Source organism: Phodopus roborovskii, unplaced genomic scaffold (genome assembly GCF_943737965.1).
Source record: "Phodopus roborovskii unplaced genomic scaffold, PHOROB, whole genome shotgun sequence".
NCBI lineage: Eukaryota > Metazoa > Chordata > Mammalia > Rodentia > Cricetidae > Phodopus > Phodopus roborovskii.
In genome coordinates this window covers 6782817-6806500 of record NW_026126546.1, presented here as the reverse complement: position 1 = coordinate 6806500, position 23684 = coordinate 6782817, and the positions used below count along the sequence as shown (strand labels likewise).

The window sequence follows — 23684 nt, the reverse complement described above, 5'->3', positions numbered from 1 at the left end:
TAGACCAGTCTGTTCCCAAACTCACAGAGACCCACATGCCTCCTGAGTGTTGAAATTAAAAGCATGAGCCACCATACCTGGTACAAATAGCCTCTTGGTTCATGGTGGAACCCTGTGTCTCCTTCCCCCCGTGATGCGGTTTTGTCTGGTTTAGACGTGTGCAGTGTGCTGCCACAGTCTCTGTGAGTCCATACACATATCAGTTCTGTTGCCTCTGGCAGACACCATTTCCTTGGAGTCCACCAACTCTGGCTCCCACAGTCTTCCGTCTCTTCCTCATAGATCCTGAACCTTGAGGGAGTGTGGCGAAAACTTTCCGCCTGGAACTGAGTGCTCCAAAGCCTCTCACTCTCAGCACCCTGTCCAATTGCACATCCCTGTGTTGATTACCATCTACTGTAAGAAGCAGCCTCTCTGATAAGGGTGGAGCAATGCTCTGATCTTTGGGTATAGCGGTATTTCATTAGGAGTCATTTGATTGCTGTATCCCTTTAACAGAATAATTGTAGGTTTCCCCCTAGTACCCGTTTACTCTCAGGTTCTACCACTTTAGCAGTGGTAGGCATGAGTCCCACCTCATAGATTGGGCCTTGGTGCCAGTTTTTTAAAAAAAAAAAAACGGTTGGTTACTACCATAACACTTGTGCCACTACTGCGCCGGGACACCGACAGATGACTGTTGTGGGTGATTGGGGTTTGTTGTTGGGTATATTCATGATTATTTTTCTCCTCCTGTGGCGTGTACAGTACCTTCCAGCACTATGAACACTACTCAGTGGTGAAACTTCTCTTTGGGCACCAGCTTTATTTTTCCGGGTTTGAGGGAATAAGTGAGTGCTGTCTTCAGCAATAGGATCTTACCATCATCAAGCTGTGGAAGTAGCCAACAGCACTGGCAATATTTGGGGGATCTTTAGCTTGATGTATTAACAGTTATCTGTCCTTGGGTGGAAGTTACTAAAATCCTTGTAATGAAACTCACTTCATGTTGACTCCAACCAGCAAACAGATCATCACATTCAGGAGAAACCCTGAATTTCCTGCACACCGCTCAGCTTTTCCTTTATAACTGAGCAGAATTTTAATATAAAACAAATGTTTTTATATTCTCCACAGCCTGGAGAAAGGAATGCAGGTTTCTGTATCAAACTCTCTTCATTAAAAAGGCTCATGCCATAAACTTAACCTAGGAATCTTTTTTTTTTTTTTAACCTCATTAAAATCTTTTTAGGGATGTTAGTTAGCAATAAAGTTAATTTTCATGTTTTAGTTTTCTAGCCAAACATTCCCATAAAACTTAACAGAGAGGAGACTGAACAAGGAAACAGCCTTCAAAATGTGGTAGCTTGCCAAGGCGATAGATAGTCTGGGATTAAGTTAATTTTTCGCTTCTTGCAACTTGGCGGGCGTGTGGTGATTCTTTGCCAAACAATTATGAGAATTATCAGCAATTGTGTCTGACTGAAGGAAAGAAGGTAATAAATGTTCTGAAAAGGAACAGGAAACGGAGGGAAAACCCTGCAGGGCTCTCCCAGGAGATTGGCAAGTAGGAGTGTGGGTGGTGCTGGACACTGGGACGCGTCCTGAGGCTGACCAGGTCGGGTGCCAGAAGGACAGTGCCCCGCCACTAACCCTGTACCTCTCACAAGCATTGCCCATTGCAGGTCTAGCAGAATGGGGTGGGGGCAGTGTTGCTTCTGCCTGACTAAAGGGCAACAGTGTGGGGAAAGCCACCTTCCAGCCACCGTCTTCAGGTCCTGCAAGTCTCTGCTTTTACATAGAGCAGTCCCTGGAAGCCTTTAAGGTTTCCATTCAGCGCTTTTCCACTTAGACCCTTGGCTGAAAGTCACTGTGGAGTGAGCACTAGGGGGCAGCGTGAGGCCCCTGCCTACTCTGGGCACTGCATGAGTTCTCTTTACTGGCCTGTGCCCCTCCGTAAACTTTAGAATATTCTAGTCAGTGGAGAAGGCCTCTGCCAATCAGGATGTGTGTGTATATGCTTCTTGAATGTTTTGGGCATCCCTGTTGAGGGAAGCAGAAGTGTACCCAGCTAGGGTACACGTTCTCTGTTGACTGTCCTTGATCCTCTCTGATAACTGTGCATAAGTGTGAGTACTGGGCATGGTGCCAGAACCTGATGGCCCAGAGCAAATATGAGCTCCCTGCTGCGTGGAGGGGAGAGGGCTATGTGAGCACACATGCCCACTGTGGCCATGTTCAGCACCAGTAGGTGCAGGCACCCTTGGTGTCTGTGCTGCCATTCTTCGGTTTGTCTCACTTGCCCTCAACTGAGTCTTTTAGTCGACGCCTTAAACATGTATGTGAGGCATGCAGGAACTCCTAAGTGACTAGTAAATCCTTACGTCTCGCATTTTCTCCTTCCCGTGACTTGATTTGATGTAGAGTAAGTGTAGAATAATTATATCATTGTCCACAAGCTAAGAAGTCACTGCATTAACCAGAGGAGCTGTGCTTGCTACCTTCTTCCAGCAGGGGGCAGCAGTGCACTAGGAGAGACTGGCCATTAGGGTGTGCAGAGCCACATGGGTGACTGGCTGTCTACTATCCTCAGAGATACAAAGTTTGGGTGTCAACTTTGCTTGAATTTAGCTTCCCCAGTTAGGAGCAAATGCTACCTAGGCTTTCGTAGTTCTCCTGAAACAAGCCCAGCTTCCCGAGAGGCCGGCCCATGTCTCATTGTGCTCTGGAGACTGGAGTGGCAGCACACTTGGCTTGTGTTCTGGAGGGGAGAGGCAGATGAGGAGCAGGTACAGAATGGGCCAGGTTCCCCTCTGGCACAGGCAGGGTGTGAGAGCAGCATCCTGGGTGGGAAGAGGGACAGCAAAGAGTCGGAAGATGCTGAAGAGCCCCCAGTGTGCAGGCTGGGAAGGAGGAAGCTGGAGGAGCCAGGGTGGAGCTGGAGTTGGTGAACGCAGCCTGCCCTGGACAGTGCTTCTCTTGCTTTTTCTCTCTGGCTTTGGAAGCCTGTGGGTGGAGGTAGGCAGAGGGCCATTGTGCTCTGGCTCTGTGGGGAACATGGGTGGAGAAGAGAGACAAACAGCCCTTTCTCTATACGTGCATTTGTTCTCCTAGTCTGGCCGGCAGGTATGGGCTCCTCACACCAGGTGACACCCCAGTTCTCTGTGAACTCCAGCAGGGGGCCGCTGTAGGACAATTCTGACACTGTCCATCAGGACACAGTGTCAGGTCCCGAAGATCAAAAGCTCTGTCCCCAGGACTCTGTCCATTTCAGACGTCATTCACAAATCCAGTTCATCACCCATGCTCATTAAAGAACAGATGTTAACACGAGACTCTCACAAACCCGCAGACACTTCTTAGACCCCAGGAAGATGTTTGTTTGCTAGGTCACTGGTGTGTTAGGAATACCCCAGCGTGGACCTCTTGGGTAGGGGGAGCAGAGGGTCAGCTATAGGGTATAGGAGCTGCCACCTCTTCCTTGGGTACAGTGCTCTGCCTGGATCTGGCACCTTTCTTGGGTGCATGCCTTCTCTGAGCATGGTGACTTTCCTGGGTACAGCACTTTCCCTGGATTCAGTGCCCTTCCAGAGTGAGCATCTTCCCTGGCCACAGCGTCTTCCTGGTTCACTCCTCTGGGTGCAGTGCCTTCCTGGTGCATCCCATCCAGGAGCTCTTCCACCCTGTCCTCTCAGAGCCGAAAGCCCCCGACTCTGATCATATAGTTGTTTCCTTAGCCACTAGCAGCCCCAACCTCAAATCCTTCAGGCTTTCCAGGTAGTGAGCAGTTCATTGTGGTGGGCAAAGGCAGCCTATTTCCTATTTCATTAGGAGATTCCAAGGTTGTACGGGCTCTGGCCAAGGATAGGAACCAAGACCTGAGCATGTATGCCATATGTATCACAGCAGCACAGGCTTCTGAAGCCTTAGCATGGCTACTTTAAGGGCCTTCAGAAGATCAGGGACAGCTGAAGGTATGCTTTGTGGCTGTCAGAGCTCAGTGAGTGCTTGTTGAAAAGCCACAAACATCCCACAGAAGGCCAGGGAATGCTGTAGTCATGCTGTCCCTTGCCTTTGGGAGTGGCCAGACTGAGCAGACAGGTTGAAACTGGCTCATAGTGTGAGAGGACCAGCCCTTCAGAAAGAGCTGCTGTGCCTTCTCTGAACATGGTGAAAATAGGTGGCACCTGACTGGGTCCCTCCCCTTGTAGTGTATCCCCATACATGCTGTCCATAGTCTGTGCTGCAGTCTGTCTTTGCTCTGGGTGAGGATTGGCCTCAGCCTCTTGGAGATGACATTTGCTCCTGCCTAAGGGTCCTAAGGGTTCTGCTGCTGAGCCTGACGTAGCCTTTGGTTGCATCAAGGTTCACAGAGTCCCTGCTGATTAACTGACATGTCCACGCTTTCTCTTTCTCAGCTTTATGAACAGGCGGGCAGTGTCCACGAGCCCATACCTGGGGAGCATCTCCAATGGCTACGCCCACCCCAGTGGGACAGCGCTACACTATGATGATGTCCCCTGTGTCAACGGCTCGGTGAGTGTCCTTCAAGAGTCATGGTCAGTTTTGTTAGAAGACAAATTGCTAGTTGGTTCTGTCCTGGATTGCCTAGTTTTCTGGAAATCTGAATGAATTGAGATTCTCCTCCAAACCCTGGTCTCTGACATGAACAGCAGATCGTGTGATCCCTAGTAGACAGCTCATCTACTCGTGTTACCACCACATCGCCCAAGACAGATGACAGTGGATTAAGTTAAAATAAATAGATGGAGCAGAAAGAATATTCAATTTTAATAGATGGAGCAGAAAGAATATTCAATTTTACAACTTACATCAGTCAGACACAACACTGTAATTTACCCTGACTAGTTACGCCCAACACAGCTGCAGCTGCCATCCGGCCATTCGGCAGAAATGGTGCCATGGAGTGACTGTCCGTTGCACACCTGGGTGTCTCCTGGCATGGCTGGTGTGGAGCACTAGCATGTCAATGTGGGGATGCTCCACAGCCGCACCATTGCCAAGACAGCCTCTAGGTGTGTCTGTCTACCCTTAGTTTTTATTTTTTCTGTTTTGTCCAGTGTTCCCAGGTCATTAGCAGAGCCCTGCTGGGTCTCTATTGTTTGGCTGATGGCTGTGTACTGTGTACCTCTGGTGGCCAGGCCTGTGCCCTGTCTGTGCCGTGAGCAGGTGTGGAGAGCATGTGCAGGAAGCCTTGTGCTGACAGGAGCCAGTGTTTCTTTAGAGTTTCTCAACCTCGTTTTAGACTTGCAACCTTATTGTTCCCGACTCCATTCTTTCCCCAATATTCTGATGGCAGGGAGACCTCCTGGTGCCCTCTGTCCTTTGCTCTGTAGCCCTGTGGACAGATCTGTGCTTACCCTAGGGACTACGTCTGGTGAGTGCTGTGTGCAGGGCTCTCAGCCCAGCCTGTGTGTCATCATGGTTCCCAGCCCCCTCCTCCCCATCCTCGCTGTGGCATCATTTTCGAGGGGGCACCTGGCTTCTGTATCCATGTAGCCTCCCTGTATCCATGCAGCCTCAGCACCACTGCATGGCTTGCTTCTGTACTCCCGCTGCCCCTCCTAGCCTGTGGCCTTAGCAGCCTCCCACAGGCCTTCCACACAAGGCCTCCACATACCCACACACCACACACACAAGTAGCTGGTGAGCAAGGTGCTGCAGGGCTTGATGAGCCATGCCATGCTCATATGTCACCTGGGCAGTGCAGACACCATGCTGGCCAGGCTCCCTCAGTACTCCTCCCCAGGTTCACCCGTGGTTTTATGTGTATTTGGAAATAAATTGCTCTGTGCTAAGGAATCCTCCATACGCATGTGCAGCGCTTTAGGAGCTGCAACATAATGCCCTGTGAATGTGCCCTGCCCTTTTGTTTCCTCTCGGCTTCCCTGCTCAGGCTTCCTCAGCCTCTTTTTCTGTGTGCAGACCTCTGTTACTACATGACTGCATTTGGGGGGCTTTGTTTCTGGGTTCCATAAAGTCTACACTTTATGACCAACGGCTCAGAGTGTCAGTACTGTTTCCCCTATAAAAATTCAGTTCATTCTGTACTCCCTTTGATTCTTTGAGAAGGAAGGGCTCTGCACACACTCATTTTTATTCAAGAAACTTCTGTGAGATTTCGTCACTGTTTACTAAGTATTCTGCATGACTCGATCCTTGCTATTTTGGGAAAATGAGAGTCAAGTGTAGAGCATTGTACATCTGTGTGGCTGTCACTGAAATGCTCCATCCTGGCTTTTCTACATTGTTTTAGGTTGTTCACTCGTCCCCAGCATCGCAAAAATAGACACTGATGTGGCTGCAGAAGAAGACACCCCCCCACCCTGAGATTTTAGGCCTTTCCTATTTTTATAACAAAAGCCTGTAATTATAGTCTGGCAGGAAGGAACACTGCATGGAGAATATAAAAACAGGCTGAAATGGGCAGAATATATGAATTAATATTTCCTTTTATAACACAGGGCAATTTACAAAGACCTTTAAACCCCGAAGGGACCTGGCAGTAGTTAAGAGTTTGGGGTTTCTTTATACTTCCCTGTGTCCGGAGAAGTGGCTTTGAACTGTTAACTCTTTGCTCAGGCCCTCTGCTGGCATAATGCCATTGTCCCACCAACCTCTGAAGCACCCTGCGTTCTGCGACAACGTGACTTCTGCCTTTAGCAGACTTTTTTTTTGGCCCTGGCAATTTTTTTTTCCGGGTGCTCAAGTGTAGAACTTAGATTATTGACCTTGGTAGTGAATTTGTTGGCCACAAGGCAATGTAGGTGAACTCAGGGTGTTCTTGGTATCAGTCATGTTCCTCCCATCAGAGCCTGAAGCTCTGTGGCAGCACAGTGTGTGGCCATGAGCTCTACTCTGCCCAGCTCTGCCTTTCCTCAGTTTCCCCTGCTTGCTAAGCAGACTCTGTGATACGTAAGCAGGTGTGTGCCGAGCACAGCAAGTGCCATGGGCCTTGACGATGATCTCACACATGCCTTCCTGTACAGCAGAGAGCTCCAGGCCCTGCCCAACTCTCCTGATCTCACTTTCTGTGCATCAGCGAACTTCCAAACTCTGGTTCTCTAGAGCTAGCAATGCGAGCTCAGCACTCTTCATTTTGAACAACAGGACAAAGCCCTCACAATCCAGTGATTCCTGGAACAATTTAAAGACAGAGAAACCTTTCTTATGACTCCAAAGGCAAAGGGGCCCTTAGGAAGCTGCCCACAGCTGTGAGAGTGGTTCTGCCCTACATGTGTATGAGTGACGTGCAGAGCATTGGCTGCTAACATCTCGCTATGCTGATCTTCTCTGTCCTCGTCTGGCCACTAACGAACAAGCTGTGTGTGTTGCAGTGGGACATGGATGGCGGCTTTCCTGGCTGTGGGAGCAGAGGCCTGGCGGAAGAGGTGCTTTATGATAACGCGGGCCTCTACGATAACTTGCCATCACCGACAATCTTTGCTCGATCCTCTCCTGCTGACCGGAGGGCATCTCGGCCACCCGCTGACAGGCTGTCCTCTAACCACTACAAATCCCCCACCTCCTGCAGCCCACCCTGCTCCCCACCTGTCACTAACACCTCTTCTGTGGGGAGGGCATCTCTCGGGCCGCACTCCCAGGTACAGATTGAGTTCCCAAACTCCCTGACATCCACCAGTGGACCTGCCGTGACCCCTCAAACATCGGAGTTTCACAGTCTTCAGCCATAGCCTAATTCACAGTTAGCCACTAAGGGGCTAGAGAGCCATTTGTGACCAGCTCCCAGCTTGTCTGGCTCCTGTCTGGATCCTTCCACCTCCACTCCTGGAGAATTCCCTAGTGCACTTTGAAAATTATGTCAAAGATTATGAAAAGAGGCCATGCAACTTTCCACAGGATGCTGGAATAGTCTATCTTGTGTATAAATGATCAAGGGTTGCCCCCGGGGAGTGGTTATTTCCTGTCTGTAAACGTGGCCAGCACCATTCCAAGAGCCAGTGTGTTGTCTGAGAGAGTGTAACATGTGTCCTGCACCTGTGTGGCAGGAGGGCTCTGATTCTGGGTGGCAGATAAGCTTGCTGAACTCCTGTTTGCCCACCCTCTGTGACAGCCATCCACATCTCAGAGCAGACACTAACTGCTTTCATAAATTTTAACCTAAGCATTTTCAATGTTCTGCCTGGAGTCCTAGGCACCTCATTTAAGAACACTCTGAGAACATAAGCAAGAGGCCAGGCTTTCCACATTCCAGTCCATTCTTTGGGTAGTTTTGAGAAAATAACAGACTAAGCAGGATCTAGGCTTCCAGATAGCGGTGACTCACCGTTGCTTTGCCAGACTGACTCCAGGTGTCTGAGGGGTGTGGACTGCTGAGTGACCAGTGTGAGCACCATTGGCCGCTACCAGTATCATGATGATCCCTGCCCAGATCTGGCCACTGTGTCCACCTATGCATCTATCTGTTGGTCTTTGGTTAGCTTAGTAAATCTGCCATTTGTGCAATTTGGATTGTCCCCACACTAGTCAGGGATCACAGGAGGCATGGCTTGGTGGTACCACTGTTACTCAGCCTAGTTTCTGTTTCAAACAGGGAACAGTCCCAGGCTGTATTCTGGTGCCTTTGCTTGTCATGTCCTTGTGTGGCCATTCTTTTGGAAACCTGTTCATGGCGAGACCGTACATTCAGAGAATTCCCGGATGCCATCTTGTGCATGGCTGTGCACCTCCTGTGGGAGGTGTCAGTGTCTACATTTTTTTAAGTGAGCAAACAGAGGTTCAGGAAGCCTTGAAGGATTGGCTCAGAGTCCCCTAAATGACAAACCAGAATTGCAGCTAGATCGGTGTGCAGGCTCACACTGTGCCTCCAACAGAAGAGGCAGATAGTGGGGGTTGCGGGGGAGCAACAGGGCCTGAGTGTCAAGTCCGCTTTATATCGAGCTCACTGCCTGGCATGCAGTGTCACCTGCCAGATATGAAGCTGTGGCTTGCAGGGTAAGCAGGGGACTGTTGAATTTTTTCAAGCCTGTAGCTGGTCAAGGCTTACTTTGTATATGATTCTGCTACTTCTATTTATGTGTCTCTTGCATCCTTCCTCAGACCCATCAGTGATCTGAAAAGAGGCTATGCATCCCATTATTGTATCATTACTCAGTTATGAGTAAGAACCTCCCTGTGGAGCCAGGCTCTTCCCTCAGAAGAAGCCCAGTAACGGAAAATTGATTTAGCTCTAGAAACACAGGCTCTCAGAGGTTGTTGCTGCATAACTGTGCATGGATACTCAGCTGCTTTCTTATCAGCACCCGAGCCCCAGCAGAAACATAGCATCCTTCCCATGGCAGGCTTCCTGGTAGTCCTGGGTGTCCAGCCTTCAGTGCTGGAAGCTTCCCAGCTGACATAGGGACATCGCAGAAGACTAGTAGCTGGAAATTGAGCTGGTTTCCTTTGCCCTCTGACCATGCTAGTAGGTTATACTTAGAGTCAAAGACTAAAAGAATTAACTTTAGGCAAAAGGGTGTTGCTTTTGTTTGAGTATTTTTAACTTTCTCTGTGTGTTTCAATAGTTGAAGAGCAAAAAACCTCCAGTGGCATCTAATGGGGTTCCTGGAAAAGGGAAGGCTCCGAGCAGCCAGCAAAAAAAGATGGATTCAGCAGGTGGTGTGAAACGGACAGCATCCAGTGAGTTCCCCTCTGGCTCCCTGCTTTCTGCTTTGGTATAGTTTGCCAGCTTAGACTGGCTGAGTCACTCCTACCCCAGAGGCCGGGCTGGGATGAGTGTTGGGGTGGTGGGTGCAACATGCGTCCATCCCTACTGGCCAAGATCTTTAACCCAGACTCTGTGACTGTTGCTTGGCTTTTCGATGTAGCATTCAACCACTGAGACACTGAGGCTTTGGTCCAGGAGATTCCAGTTTGTGTCCCTAACACACCATTAACAAGTCACATAGACTGAAGGCAGCCTCTTCCTCTGTCAGACGTGCAGATGGCTGACCACTGTGGTGGATGCAGTGGAAAGGGTGATGTTGGGTAGTGAGAGCAAAGCCCCTGAATGCTCAAGAGCACAGGAGGGAGGCCTCACTGCCTGCCTCCTCACAGACTCCTGTCACAGCCTGCAGCCAGCACCTTCCACCCCGGCTGGCATTCGATAGATATCTGTGCTCTCAGGGTAGGTGCTGTGCACCCCACCCCATCATGCAAGTGAGGGAGGCACCCCAGGTAGAACAGGACAGCCATTGGTCTCACAGCAGGCCAGCCACTGTGCTGGAACATGGACTAGGCCCTCAGACTTCAGAGCCAACTGTACAGACCAAACAGCCTGCCTGGGCGTTCAGCAGCTCTCCCTCACGTGCAGCTAAATTTGGCTGTGCTGGCTTCTTGAGTTTGTTTGTCCTGCCCTCATTGCATTGGGTGGTCAGCCATTCAGCCAGCCAGCCAGCCTGCAGGACGTATTCACTCAGGACTTGTTGCTGGGGGTGTAGTAAGAAGACCATGCTAGCTTTGAAAAGCAGGCCTAGGGACTGAGAGGGGCTCCGCTGGTCCCGGGGCTCCTCCATCAGTCTGAGCCAAGCAGCGAAGTGTCCGTGTCAAATCATGACAAGCCACTGTCACTTGGGATTCCTACCTGACCATTGCAGTCTGCGGTCATGCAGTTGGTAGACCTCCACAGCCACCTGGTACAGGAGAGAACAGGCCTCAGACCTGCACATGCTGGCATCTTCTTTAGAGTCAGAGTGCCCAAGGGCACAGCAAAGCTATCTTTTTCCATAGTCAAAGCATTGATGAGCCTTGGAACTTCAGCAACACTTGGCTGCTTCAGCCCCAGGGAACCTTTGGATTCTTGACAGGAGCTTGCCTATGCCTCTGCCTTCAAACCTGCTTTTCAAATAGGCAGGTCAGGAGCCTGCCAGGCTGCCTCCTCTTTGTCACTGACTTCCTTTGGCTCCCTCTCTGTAATTTCGTTCCCCGATGCCTTGGGTGTGTTCACACTCTTGTTCTTCATGTTGTTCATTCAGGGAGGTGTGGGAGCCAGAGGGATGAGTCGGCCTAAAATGCCTTGTTAAGCAAGCTCTGAATCCCATGCGGGCTCCTTCAGCCAGGCGTTTCTTACAGCCCTCTGCTTGATTTTATTTTATGGATGATTTATCTCAATATCTGGTGGGACCTTCTGTAGGGAATGTTTTATTAACTTTGGTGACATCTAATGGAAACAAAAGAGAAAAATAATTGCATCTTGTGCTTTTTCGGAGTTCAGCCAATTGCATTACAGTTGTATAGAGTTTATTGCATGGGGACCAAATGGTGGGGAAATTTATAAGCTGTCATCTGTAGGTTTGTCAGGGGACATATTGGTGTAGACAGTGGAGTTTGTGCAGTTTGTCATGGAATTTTCTAGAAGTACCTTGGTTTCATGAGACAGGGTGGTTATCCTTAGGTTGTGGATCTGGGGTCTTTTGGGTGAGGGAGGGAATGCTGACTGGATATAGGAAATCCATAAATCCCCATGAATGTGGCATATTATGGAAGAAGTGATGGCAGACCTAGCTCAGGGCATGTACTGCATGAACAAGTCTCTGACAAGCCAGCCATCTCTGGTGGTCACGGGGGCTGCCCGTGAGTATCTACTCCATCCCAGGAGTCTTAGCACGCAGTTATCTGTTTCAGAGATATGCGTCTACGTTTACAGACTCACACATCCCTTGTCCCTCCATGTCTTCTACCCTGAAACAGACTGACATGTAGACAGGCCGTGACAGAGGGGCAGGTGGGGTGCAGCCACCCTTAGAGCTGGCAGGTGATGCTCTAAGATGCTCTAGCCCCTCAGCATCTTTTCCAGAGATGCTTTGCCTAAATTCCTATCTGGCTGCTCTGAGTTCCCCACAATAACACACTGGAGCCCGAAACTGTGGACCATACTGAAGAGACTGTGGGGTCTGGGTTCAACAGTGTGGACTGCTGCTACGTGCTGGTGGCCAGCGTGCTGGGTTTCCCCGGAAGCTTTTACTTATTCGCTCGCTCACTCACTCACTCACTCACTCACTCACTCACTCACTCACTCATTCATTCATTCAATGTAACAGCTATCTGTAGAGGACCCATTTGGGGAGTCACTTTAAGCGCTTTGTAAATATTAAATTCTTCCAGCTGCCTATGAATGACCTGCTCTTATCCCCATTTCACAGGAGAAACTGGGGCACAGATTTGTTCTAGATCCCAGGGCTCCAAGGTTGTCCTCTGAATAGTAGGTTTCCAAGCACCATGTACTGCCTTTCTGTCTTTGCATTCAGTGGAGAAGCCCTTCCTATCTGCTTCTTCCAGGGCAGAATCTCAGGCCAAGGAGACATCTTCCCTCCAGCCAGAGCAAGGCGTTCTTGTAATTACAGAACTGGGAGTGAGGAGAGGCTATGCACATAGAGAAACTGCATAAACTTTAAAAGGCTTTTTACAATTGATTTATTTTACTTTGTGTATTTTGCCTACATGTATGTCCATGCACCCTGTGTATGCCTGACAATCAAGGAGGGCAGAAAGGGGTCTTGGACCCCCTGGGACTGGAGTTACAGATGACTGTGAGCTGCCATATGGTTGCTGAGACTCAAACTCCAGTTTCTAGAAGAGTAGTCAGTGTTCTTAAAGGTTGAGCCATCCATCCCTCCAGCCCCGAGAGAGGCTGTTATTGTCAGTAACAAACCTTTACTAGTTTTCATTCCTTTTGCTGCAACAAATAACAGTTTAGGGAAGACAGAGTTTACTTGGCTTACAGTTACAGGTTATATATAGGGTGTTGTTGTAGAAAAGTTAAGGCAGGAACACTCCAGCACAGAGAGAATAAACACATGGCTACCTGCTTGATGTCTAGCACGCAGCCAGCTCTCGCCACTTTTACACATTCTGGGCCCCAGTTCATGACAGGTGCCACCCACATCGAGGGGTGTGTCTTCCCAACTCAACTAATAATCAAGACACTCCCTCACAGACATGGCCATAGGCCAAGCTGACCCGATAATACCTCATTAAGGTGCTGTTCCCAGACCACTCCAGATTGACTTGGGTTGACAGCTAAAACTGCCCGGGTCACTGCCTGCCAAGCTTCCCGCATCTTCACTCTGAGCCTTGTTGACAATTACTTGAAAGCTGAGGGGAGGGGCACAGAAGGGAGGGGCCCTGAAGGGGTTCTCCAGTCTTTGTCTCTGTTTGTGAAGGTGCAGATCAAAGTATTGGAGGATTCGAGGCAAGTCTCTGGGGTCCCTGCTCCAAGCCCCCCTTTCCCCTCAGAGCCAGCCAGGAGCAGCTCTGCGGTACTCTGAAGAGCTCTGACCCCTCTGGTTGCACTAACTCTGGGTGTTCCTTACTTAGATGCTGATCAGTACAAATATGGTAAGAACCGGGTGGAGGCGGACGCCAAGCTGTTACAGTCCAAAGAGGAGGAGCTGCTGAAGAGGAAAGAGGCCCTGCGGAACAGGCTGGCACAGCTCCGAAAGGAGAGGAAGGATCTGAGGGCCGCCATCGAAGTGAATGCAGGTGGGAGGGGTGGGCTCTGGTCGCCCATGCACCTGTGCCCCTGGAGTGGTAGAGTCCATTCGGCTCACCCTCAGACCCGTGAGCCACAAGGCAGCATTGCCTCCCGGGGTGCTGGCCTTGTGGGGAGCCCAGGGCAGCACAGGGCTGGTTGAGCAGTGCCACCATAGGCAGGGGCTGACCCCAGCTGCACAGTGCGACACCGGCAGTTTCAACCTCAGCTGCTAAGAGCCAAGAAGGCCGGCAGGTTTTGTTCCTTGTCTGAGATGATGACTCAGTGGGGCTTCTGTGGAGCAAGGCACAGGGCTGAGGAGTTCTCACAGGGCTCTGCCTAGGAAGGAGTAACTCTCTATTCTTAGAAAAGCCTGGGGGGAGGGAAGCAAGGCTGTACCTGGATTTGGGGATCAGGAGAAAAGACTATGTCCATGATCTGAACAAGGGACAGTGAGTAAGAAACAGCTGTCAGGGTAGTGGTGTCTGGAGATGAGTAGTATCCAGGCCCATGCTGCGCCTTCTTCTGGCCAGACCTTCCGATCTGGGATGAAAACTAACATCTCCCTCTGATCCTCGCTAGCACCCCCACAGGGGCATGGCTGGCTTTTTAGATTTAACTTCTGCCATTTGAAGAGGGGAGATGTGCAGCAGATGAAGAGCCCCAGAGGGGACACTGGTTTCCAGAAGGTTTCACTGCAGGCTGAGGCTGGTGCATATGCCCATCATAGTTAACCAGAACTGAACTCTGTGCAGATTATGGCTGTTCAGGGAAGTAACTTTAGGAGCAGGAAGGGATGTGCAGGTGGGTCCATTAGGGTAGTCTGTGGGACCGGGATGGGCAAGGTGTTGATATCAGGCTGCCTGGGAGAGATGTAAAGCTTGGTACATGTCAGCTTCTCTCTCCTGCCTGTGTCAGGGCACAGGACGGAGAGGCAGAGAGGCCCCAGCTCTGTCCCTCAGAGGCCAGGCTCCCTGTGTCCTATGGCTTGCCCACCTCACTGACTTGGTTTACTTCTCTGTCCATTTCTGTGCATTTGCTGCCCATGTCGGTCACCAAACCAAATTTCAAACAATTAAGTTAACCGGCAAGCCCTGGAGAAATATATGCCGAGTCCTACAAAGACGTGTGGGCCATGCTTTTTGACCACCGCTGCTGCATATACAGTAGCTCGTACATAACTGGTAGAATTTGAGACCTCCTTGTTCAGCGTCCCTGCCAGGGGTCCTTTTGGGCCACTGTGCCCTTAAGCGAGTGTCGTTAGGCCCCTCGGGCTTGTGAGTGTGATCAGGCTCATGGGAGAGACCTGGCAGAACTCAGCTATGTCAGCCCCTCTGTGAGGTGACCATGTGTCCCTGGGATTCTAGGCAGGAAGACCCAGGTGGCCCTGGAGGAGAAGCTGAAGAGGCTGGAAGAAGAGTGTAAGCAGAGGGAGGCGGAGCGGGTCAGCCTGGAGCTGGAGCTGACCGAGGTCAAGGAGAGCCTGAAGAAGGCCTTGGCAGGTGGCGTCACCCTGGGCCTGGCCATCGAGCCCAAGTCAGGGACCTCAAGCCCACAGGTAAGTGTCCTGGGGACACAGCACAGGGAAGGGCCCCCTGGTCCCTCGGGGCCACCATGGGTGGTGTCAGGCTAATGTGTGGAGACATTAACCTCTCTTATGTTCACCAGAGTATTTAAAGGCCCGTGCTGAGTCCATGTGTCTCCTCTATGTGATTCCAGCTTGCTAGGCAGGCACTCACTCCCATGAGCCACTTAGGTCACCCAAGCTGCGGTGACCTAAGCACCTGGCTGTCACGGGGGTGTCACCTGTCAAGTCTGAAGCCTTCCCTTTAGTCGTGGCTCCTCATCCTCACCCGATTCAGCCACTGAACATTGCCATTGTCCCCAACTGTCCCCTGACCAACAGTAAGCATGGCCTTCAGAGGCTTGGAAATGGGTGTTCGTGCTGTACCGCTTCCTGTGTCTCCCGAGGGTCCTTTCTACGCACTTGGTTGTCATCACCTTCTGGCATTGGTGGCAGCATCCTGTATAATTGTAACCAGACCACTTCTGCAGTAGAGTAGCTTGTTAGGCAGGCGCTTCTGCTGAAGCCAGCTTATTGCCTGACCACCCCCATACAGAACCCCTTTGCACCAGCGACCGCACCCACCCAGAGTCAAGGCTGCCTCTCTAGATGTCCAAGGAAAGATCTATGTTACCAAAATATTGAGCTGGGAGGAGCCCTCACAGGGGTTCTGAGCCGACACCCTGTGCATCCCAAGTGTTTTCAGTGTTCAGTGCTGACGATAACCTGGTCTCCACAGCGCCATGCTTTCCCAAAGGCACTTTGCGACCCTATGTAGAAGCGCCAGCAGGCCCAAGTCAGGCCCAAAGGCAGCTGAAGAGATAAGCTGTTTCTTAATTTTGCAGAAATTTCTCTCTAGCATGTGCAAAGTGAGAGTGGTCATAGACCTTCAGGCCACTTGGGAGCCACTCACCATCCCTGACCCCCAAGCTGATTCTGCCTGGTGCTGGAGCTTCTGTTACAGGCCTGACCCTTTCAGTAGCAGGCAGCTCCAGGAAACATTTGCAAACTTAGGAAGCACCTTGTGGATGGACTGGCGAGAGATAGTGAGGGTAGGAGTGTGGGCCCCGAGTCCCAGCTCTTAGTCTTCTATCCCTCGGTCTCAGCTTTTCTTTCTTCTCTTAAACGAATTGTCTAAAAGCACTCAGACACAATTTCTTCTTTACCAAACCGTTTCTCTCTGAGAAATGCCAGTGGCTGAGAGCCACCCCTCACACAGGGCTCTCTCTCGTTAATAGTCTCCTGTGTTTCGGCATCGGACTCTGGAAAATTCCCCCATCTCCAGCTGTGACACAAGTGATGCCGAGGGTCCCCTGCCTGTGAACAGTGCGGCCGTCCTGAAGAAGACTCAGTCATCCTCAGGCAGCTCCCCTTGCCGTGGGCACGTGCTGCAGAAGGCCAAGGTGAGTCCCTGCAGAGTGGGTACCGGAGCTCAAAGTGAGCCCTGCTGCACTCGGCACTCGGCCTCTTCCAGCTCCCACGCATACCCTTAGGGATTGGGTTCAAAGACAACCATCAGACCGGAACCCCCAGAGCATCATGATGGTCACCTCACAAGTGGATAGACTCATCCCTTGGGCTTGTCCTCCTTTGGGCAGCAGATTGGGCAGAGTGACCACAATGTCCTCTCTAGTGCTTACATGCTGTGATTCTCCAAAGAAGTAAAAGCCAGAAAGGCATTTTTCTTTCCAGGCTGTCCCCAGCACCCTGGCCATAAGCCCAGGGTTCCTCCTCCCCTGCAGTTGAGGAGAGGAGCCATTAACAGTCTTTGCCATGATTAAATACTAGGGATTCCCAGAACATAGTTTCCAGATGAACAGAGCTAGCATTTCTCACCCATGGTGATGGAAACAACTGTAGGTTGACCTGAGCTGGCCTGGGGACGGGATGTGAATCCAGATGGTGTCCCTCTGTTCTGAAGGTGGAGGGGGCTGATCATGTACCCTGCACTGTCTCGAGGCCTCATAGTGCTGGCACTGATGTGTCATTCTGCAGCCCAAGCCCGTTTCTTAGGAACTGGAAGCATATTGCTTTCAGCAGGACAGAGTGCATGCAGAACAAGGACTCTGCTATGTTCTTAGGGTGTCCTGGGATAGTGGTAGCAATTGTGCTTGCCCAGCCTCTCAGTGTGTGTGCTTCCCCAACAAGCATGCTTTCTAGAAGGCTCCACGGGCTAGTTGGGGAAGAAGGTTATTGAGTTGGGATTCCGGTGGCTTCCCTGAGCATCCCTCTGGCCTTAGTGTATAGTCAGTTTCTCCCTTGCAGAGGATCACTTTGACTGAGCCACATTAGAATGGAGCTGTGCGATTCCCCTCCCCGTTCCTTTACCATCAGGGAAGAGGGGAAGAAGCCAAGCCATGCTGTGAAAAAAAGGCTCCCTTGTCTCAGGCTTGTCAGCCTTGTCTCCTTCTGATGATGAACACGAAGCCTGTGACCACCCGAGTAAGATACAGACACTGCCCGACAGTTCCCATGCAGCACAGGAGGCGGTCACTGCTTGTGGTCCCAGTTGCAGCCAGTACACAGCAGAGTCACTGTAACTGGTCTCTCTGAAACAGCCTTGAGTGGACTTGAGCAGGATGGCCTTGGTGTTGGAGGGGCCCCACTGGACATGAGGTTGCATTGGGGACATACTGACTAGATTGGAAAGTCTCTTGATTTTTTTTTTTTAGAATCAAAAGTTCAAGTGTAATTAACGTCTGATGCACAGCACTGGCAGAAATAAGAGCACTAATGGATCTGTTGGCAGGAACAAAACGCACTGTGGGTGGAGGGTGAGGGTGGGGGGGGCCGCAGACTTGGCTCACCAGTGGTTTGGTTCTGCAAAGGACATGCCTGGCCAGATTCCTTGTCTCAACCTCCCCAGATACCTCCATGGTGGCTGAGAATAGGTGCTGAGAGGACCATGTCTGAGGGCAATATTCAGAACCTGCTGCTGCTGCTCCACCTATCCACCCATCCACCCACCTATCCACCCATCCACCCACCTATCCATCTATCCATCCACCCACCTACTCACCCACCCACCCACCCACTCACCTATCCACCCACCCACTCACCTATCCACCCACCCACCCACCTATCCACCCATCCACCCACCTATCCACCCACCTATCCATCTATCCATCCACCCACCTACTCACCCACCCACCCACCCACCTATCCACCCACCCACCTATCCACCCATCTACCCACCCATCCACCCACCCATCCATCCATCCACCCATCTATCCACCCACCCACCTATCCACCCATCCACCCACCTATCCACCCATCCACCCACCTATCCACCCTCCCATCCATCCATCCATCCACCCATCCATCCACACTTTCCAACATTCACTTTCTTTTTGTAAAATAAGCAAAGCCAACCTGACCTGTTGGCTATTTCCAAGTGTGCCTCTTGGGGGGCATCCACCTCCAGAATTTCATCTTCTCTGACTCTGTCCCTAAAACACCAACACCACCTTCTTCCCTTGCCCCTGGTACCCACCATGATACTGTTTGTCCCTATGAACTTGGACTTCCACATAAATAGATCGTTTATAAGTGGTCCTTACTTACTTGATATCCTGGAGATCCATAATGGCCTAGGGGTCAGGACTCCCTTGTTCAGCGCTATGAGTGTCCCATGTCTGGAGGCCACGTTTACCCATTTGCCCCTGTTGGTACTTGGATTGTGTTTATCTCTGACTGGCTTCAGACAGAGCTTGCACTCTGTTGTCTGTGGCTGAGCCCCCACACTGTGTAGGACCATGTGGCTTGTGGCAGCCAGGATTAAACCCCTGCATTTACACACCTCTCTTCTCCAGGAGTGGGAGCTGAAGAATGGGACATAGAGGAAGGCCAGCCGCACCCAAACAGAGACTGCATACTACCACCAGCCTCAAGTGTGACACGTGTGCCTCCCAAAGTGGCCTGAGCTTGACTTCAAAAGTCTGGACTGAGTCTGACGCTGACCCCTGGCCAGCCTGTGTGCACGCTCTCTACTGTATGATGGTGCCCTTTAGGAAAGTTTACTTTAAGACTTTGGTGTCTAAATTTACTTGTTAAAAAAGCAGAAACAAAAGGGGTTGACAAGCAGTTTTGAAGCACCCTCTGGCAGACGGGGCAGTAAGGCTCTGGGACCTCAGCTCAACCCTAGCTTGGACCATGCGCCCCTGTGAGATGGAGTGGCCCGAGCCTTCCCCGGGCGCAGCCAGAGCCCCATGCATCGCCCTGTTTGCCAGAGGGCCCTGCTCTGCAGCAGCAGGAACTCCCTGTGTCCCTGCAGCCCCACACCCTGCCCCTGCCTGCCCCTTGTCACTGGAGGTGAAGCCATGAGGGACAGTGCTGTGAAGCCATTTTTGAGGTTTGGTTTTGGATACGTACTTTTGTCACCAGGTTGGAAAAGTTGTCATTCTTTTCACTAGTGTTTTTGTTTGTTCTCTTTTAAAGAAAATGCCCCTTCTTATGGTGGCTATTGCTGGGATTTGGGGGACTTTTCAGAGACCCCGTTTCCCATTTTGTGATTTTTTTTTGAGAGGCAGCAGCCTTCAGTCCTTGGCTAGCAGTTCTCCCTTCCCACTGACCTGAGACCCCAGCCTCCCCTACTGCTGGGCAGGGGCTCCTTCCTCAGCCCAGGAGGCACACTGGTCACCCTCTGCCTGTGGATGCAACAACCCAGGCCAGAGCTTCCTTTGGAAAACAGAGCAGGTTTGAGAACGTATAGTCAAGCCTGGACCATCTTTGAATGGAAATGAATCCTTCCAGAGCACGTCCCTCTCTTTTATAGCTGAAGCCTTGGATCACAGGTGCACTCCCATGCGAGCCAAGGTTCTGGCTGTGTGGGCCTTCCTCACTGGCATGCCTGCCTCTGTGCACTGTTTCTTGGATAGTTCGAATGTTCATGGGTGGAGCTAGCCTCTATCCTAGGGGTCTCAGAGTCAAACTGACTTTTTGGGCTTCCAGGGTACTGTCTAGACCTTTCCATCATGGAGAACTGCAGGCAGTGAGGGTGAGTTAGCCAACTCTGCAGACTAGTTCAGAGCCAGTTATACACAGTTCTACGCAAGCAATAGGCTCCTTCACTAGACCAGGGACCTGGTGATGCTACGCGGGAGGCAGCCTTCCCGCCACAGCCCAGAACATCCTTTGCACACACACAAGCAAGTTTTCTGGGCTGTCTGTAGAGGTACCTTTTGGACCTGCTCTTTGAGCAGCCTTCATGCTTAGGGTCTGTGCTCTGTGCTTCAGCCCTGAGGTAGCTGTCTTAGAGTCCTCAAAGAGCAGCAAGGTGGTCACCGGCATGCAGGGACATCACACCAGCCATCTGAAGCTGCTCCGCTGGAGGTCCTCGTCAAACTGGTCCAGTGTGGGGCTGCTTGCCATGCCAGCTGTTCGATGGTGCTTCACTCTCGTGCCTTCCTCCACAGGGCAGCTAGGATTCTCAGACCAGCATCTGTGTGGGCTAGTTTCTGCCATGAAACTGTGTAGAAGGGCGAGGAGGAGGAGGATACAGGCTGTTCATGGAGCAGCAATTGGGGGAGCCCCTTGCGTCATCACAGGGAGCTGTGACCATTTCGTGTCACGTGACATTAGTGCTCTGAAAGGAACAAGTTTGAGCTGCCCTACACCTGAGCTGCCCTGTGGGTCTCAGGCAGCGCTTTTGGCCACTCTGATGGCAGCCTGCTTTGCCAGGAAAGCTGTTCCAGGCTTTTGTTGTTACCAAAACAAGGAGAACATGACCAACTTAACACGCAGTTCTGGCCAGCATAGAGGGACATCTGTAATCGAGTGGGGTATTAGCGGAGTACCATGTCCAGCAAATAAGCTCCAAATGAGCTTGTCCTGATGAAGACACGGTAGACTCCAGGCTCCTGGTGTTCATGTCTTGTGCTAAGAAACCTAGGCTTGTGATTCACTCGGCTGTGGTGGAGCCTGGAAGTTCCACAGAGCGGTATAAAGTAGGCCCCAGGGAAGGCAAGTCTCCTGACACAGGGCTCTGCTGTCCTGTGTTCCCCTTCACACTCTTAGATTTGGTCAGAAAGCTGGTTTAAAACATTCACTTCAAAATAAGTTATTTATTTGTATATGTTCAATAAATATAGTTTTAATTTATATATGTACATATTGGACACCCATGAGACATCCTGTCAGGATTCTCACAGTGTTCTCATTCTATGACCCTCCCAAAGCTACAGGCATGACCCCAGCCGTCAATGGCACAGGTTTGCTTTGTGTGGAACCAGGTGGACAGAGGGCCAGGCTAGCTCCTTTTTGTGAGCTATTGGGTCTCTGGATCATGGGAGGAGCCCCGCCTTTTGGAATCTCTTTTTGTCTGAGACCACAGTGTTTCTTGGGGTCTACTTTTGTCACAGTTTGGCAAAGATGGCATCAGGTTTCACAGGTCCCCTCCACTTCCGTGTCCGTTCACTAATCCTTTACATACAAATACCACGCTGGCCTGTGGGCTTGCTTGGTCCCTGACTGGGGCACTCACTGTCACACAGTCTCACGTACCAGTGTTCTTCAAGGGTGAGCATGGGTCAGTCAGTTCATCCCAGGTGCCAGGATGACCTGCAAGCTGGGTCTGGCTCCAGCGCATCCAGAATCTCCCAGAGTCCTTGCTGTGTCCCTGCCCAGTCTGTCTCTCTCCTATGCACGCTTTGTACTGGGTACCGCCTCACCCAGCTGTCCACCTCAGCTGTCCACTTGCCCAATTTGCTTTTGACTCTTTCTTTGTCACTAAGCCCATGCTGATGGACTGGAGACTTGGCACTTTTAGAAAATCCACTTTGAAAAACAGTGTCCCTGGCCCCGAGGTCCCCAAGGGAAGGCTTGCACTGTGTGGGGGACTGCAGTCCTCCAGCTAGAATTCACATGCAAGCAGCAACAGGGGTGTCCCTGGTCTCTCTTCCCAAAGACCAGGGAAATGCCTACCTGCACCAGCCTACCAGCAGCTGACATCTACCCTGTGCTCTGGGGATATCTGAGCCAAGCAAGCGAGTCCTCCATTCACACCCACCCTCACCAGCAGACAGAACACCCCCATGGTCCATTCTATGGGTGTGGCACATCAAAATGATGGACTGTTGTCTTTCTTCTCCTCCTCTTCTTTTTTCTAAAGTACTCTTAAACCAGAAACATTTCAAATCCGTGACATATTTCTAAAGTAATTGAATGTCTGGGTCCTTTTCCCACTGACATACCACTAGCCACACCAGAGGGCAGGTTTCTACTGTGAAATAAACTGAAAGTAACTGTCTGCACTCTGTTCGGCCTCAGGAAGAGGTTGAAGCAGTGTGTGGCCACGTCAATGGCATGGGAAACCCACCCCTTCATTTTGAGAGATATCCTTTGCCAGTAGCTGGGAACAATACTGGTTTTGGAAACCTCGGCTTCCCACACACTGGATTGGATTGTCCTTTCCAAGTGGGGTCTTCAATTCACAATTCGTAGGGACCAAAGGTGTTTCTGACATGACAATGTTTTTAATTGATTTTCTAGCAAAGGTTTACTTTACATTTTAACACCATTTCTACATTTTAGGTATTCCAAATGAATTGCTCGTGGCTCTAAGTTGTAAAATGTTTTTCACATTATGAATGTAATTATTTCCTTATTGTATTTTTTAAAAAAAAACTAAAGTCATATTTAAAATAATCTTGGAAAGACACAGGCAAAGAAAAGAGAAAGTCTTTTTTTAATTATGTTGGTAGCCCATTTGAAATAATTGTAAATATATTTTGATTGTGCCGCTCAATGTATTTAATTCAGAAAGTAAAATTTTTATGCAAAGAGACTTGTGATGAAAAATCCTAGTTTTCAGCCCATTTCCCCCATTTTGTAGTCACCTCATCCAACTTTTCTGCTTTACAAACTGATTTTTCTACTGTTGTAACTATGTACCCCTCGACTGGCGCCCATTGGCGGGACTTGTTTGTGTATTAATAAAACTGTGCTGTGCGGCCCAGCCTCATGTCCTCCTGACAGTGGCTTGCCGTGCAGTCCAAGCTATCCACAGTTGCCGGAACCATCATTTCTGGGGGTATCAGAGGTCACAGGACAGGTGGGAGGGGCTGGATCTCACTGGTGAAGGGGAAATCCCTCCGTTTTAGAGGATCCCTGAGCATTTTTTTTTTAAAAAGTAGTTTTGGTCTGTGGACCTGAGTCTCTAACTCAGTAGACATGGTCACTGCCTCCTCACCTCCTAGCTCCATGCCAAGTGCCGGAAACAGAACCGAATCCCCTGGGTGCCTGCTCTCGGGGAGCCTAAAGAACACAGGTGTGCTGCATTCCTCCTGAGCTGGAGATGGGTGCCCAAGCTGCTGCAGAGCCCTGATGAAGGTGGAGAGCCTGGAGATATATGCTTCCTCATGCCCTCGGTTCCCTTCCCACGTCCATGTGGCTACATCACTGAGTGCGTGAGGCTCAAAACCCTTCCTGCTCCCTGCGATCCACCAGTGGCTTTTGGATTCCCCTTAGCCAGCAGAAGAGCCCTTGCGGGTGCGTGCTTGCTTTCTGAACATTGCTATATCCGTATCTGCTAGCTTTAAAAACCAGCTTTTCAAGTTTTTTCCCCTTTTATAAACATGTCACCCCGGACAGAAACTCAGCCACATGTACCTTCTCATCAGCACTCCACAGAGACCTTAAGTGTCCCGTCAACCC

The 23684-nt window shown here is 50.7% G+C and overlaps 1 protein-coding gene across 1 annotated transcript in view; it reads left to right on the top strand.

The window, feature by feature from the left end:
• Positions 1–21131, top strand: part of Afap1 (actin filament associated protein 1) — a 66901-nt gene extending 45770 nt beyond the window's left edge. The window contains exons 11-16 of the mRNA XM_051200429.1: positions 4398–4515; positions 9525–9639; positions 13315–13479; positions 14836–15026; positions 16271–16435; positions 18845–21131. Of these exons, the coding sequence (XP_051056386.1) occupies positions 4398–4515; positions 9525–9639; positions 13315–13479; positions 14836–15026; positions 16271–16435; positions 18845–18871 (781 nt within the window). The 3' untranslated portion in view covers positions 18872–21131. The remainder of the gene's footprint in view (positions 1–4397; positions 4516–9524; positions 9640–13314; positions 13480–14835; positions 15027–16270; positions 16436–18844) is intronic.
• The last annotated feature ends 2553 nt before the right edge of the window (positions 21132–23684 follow it).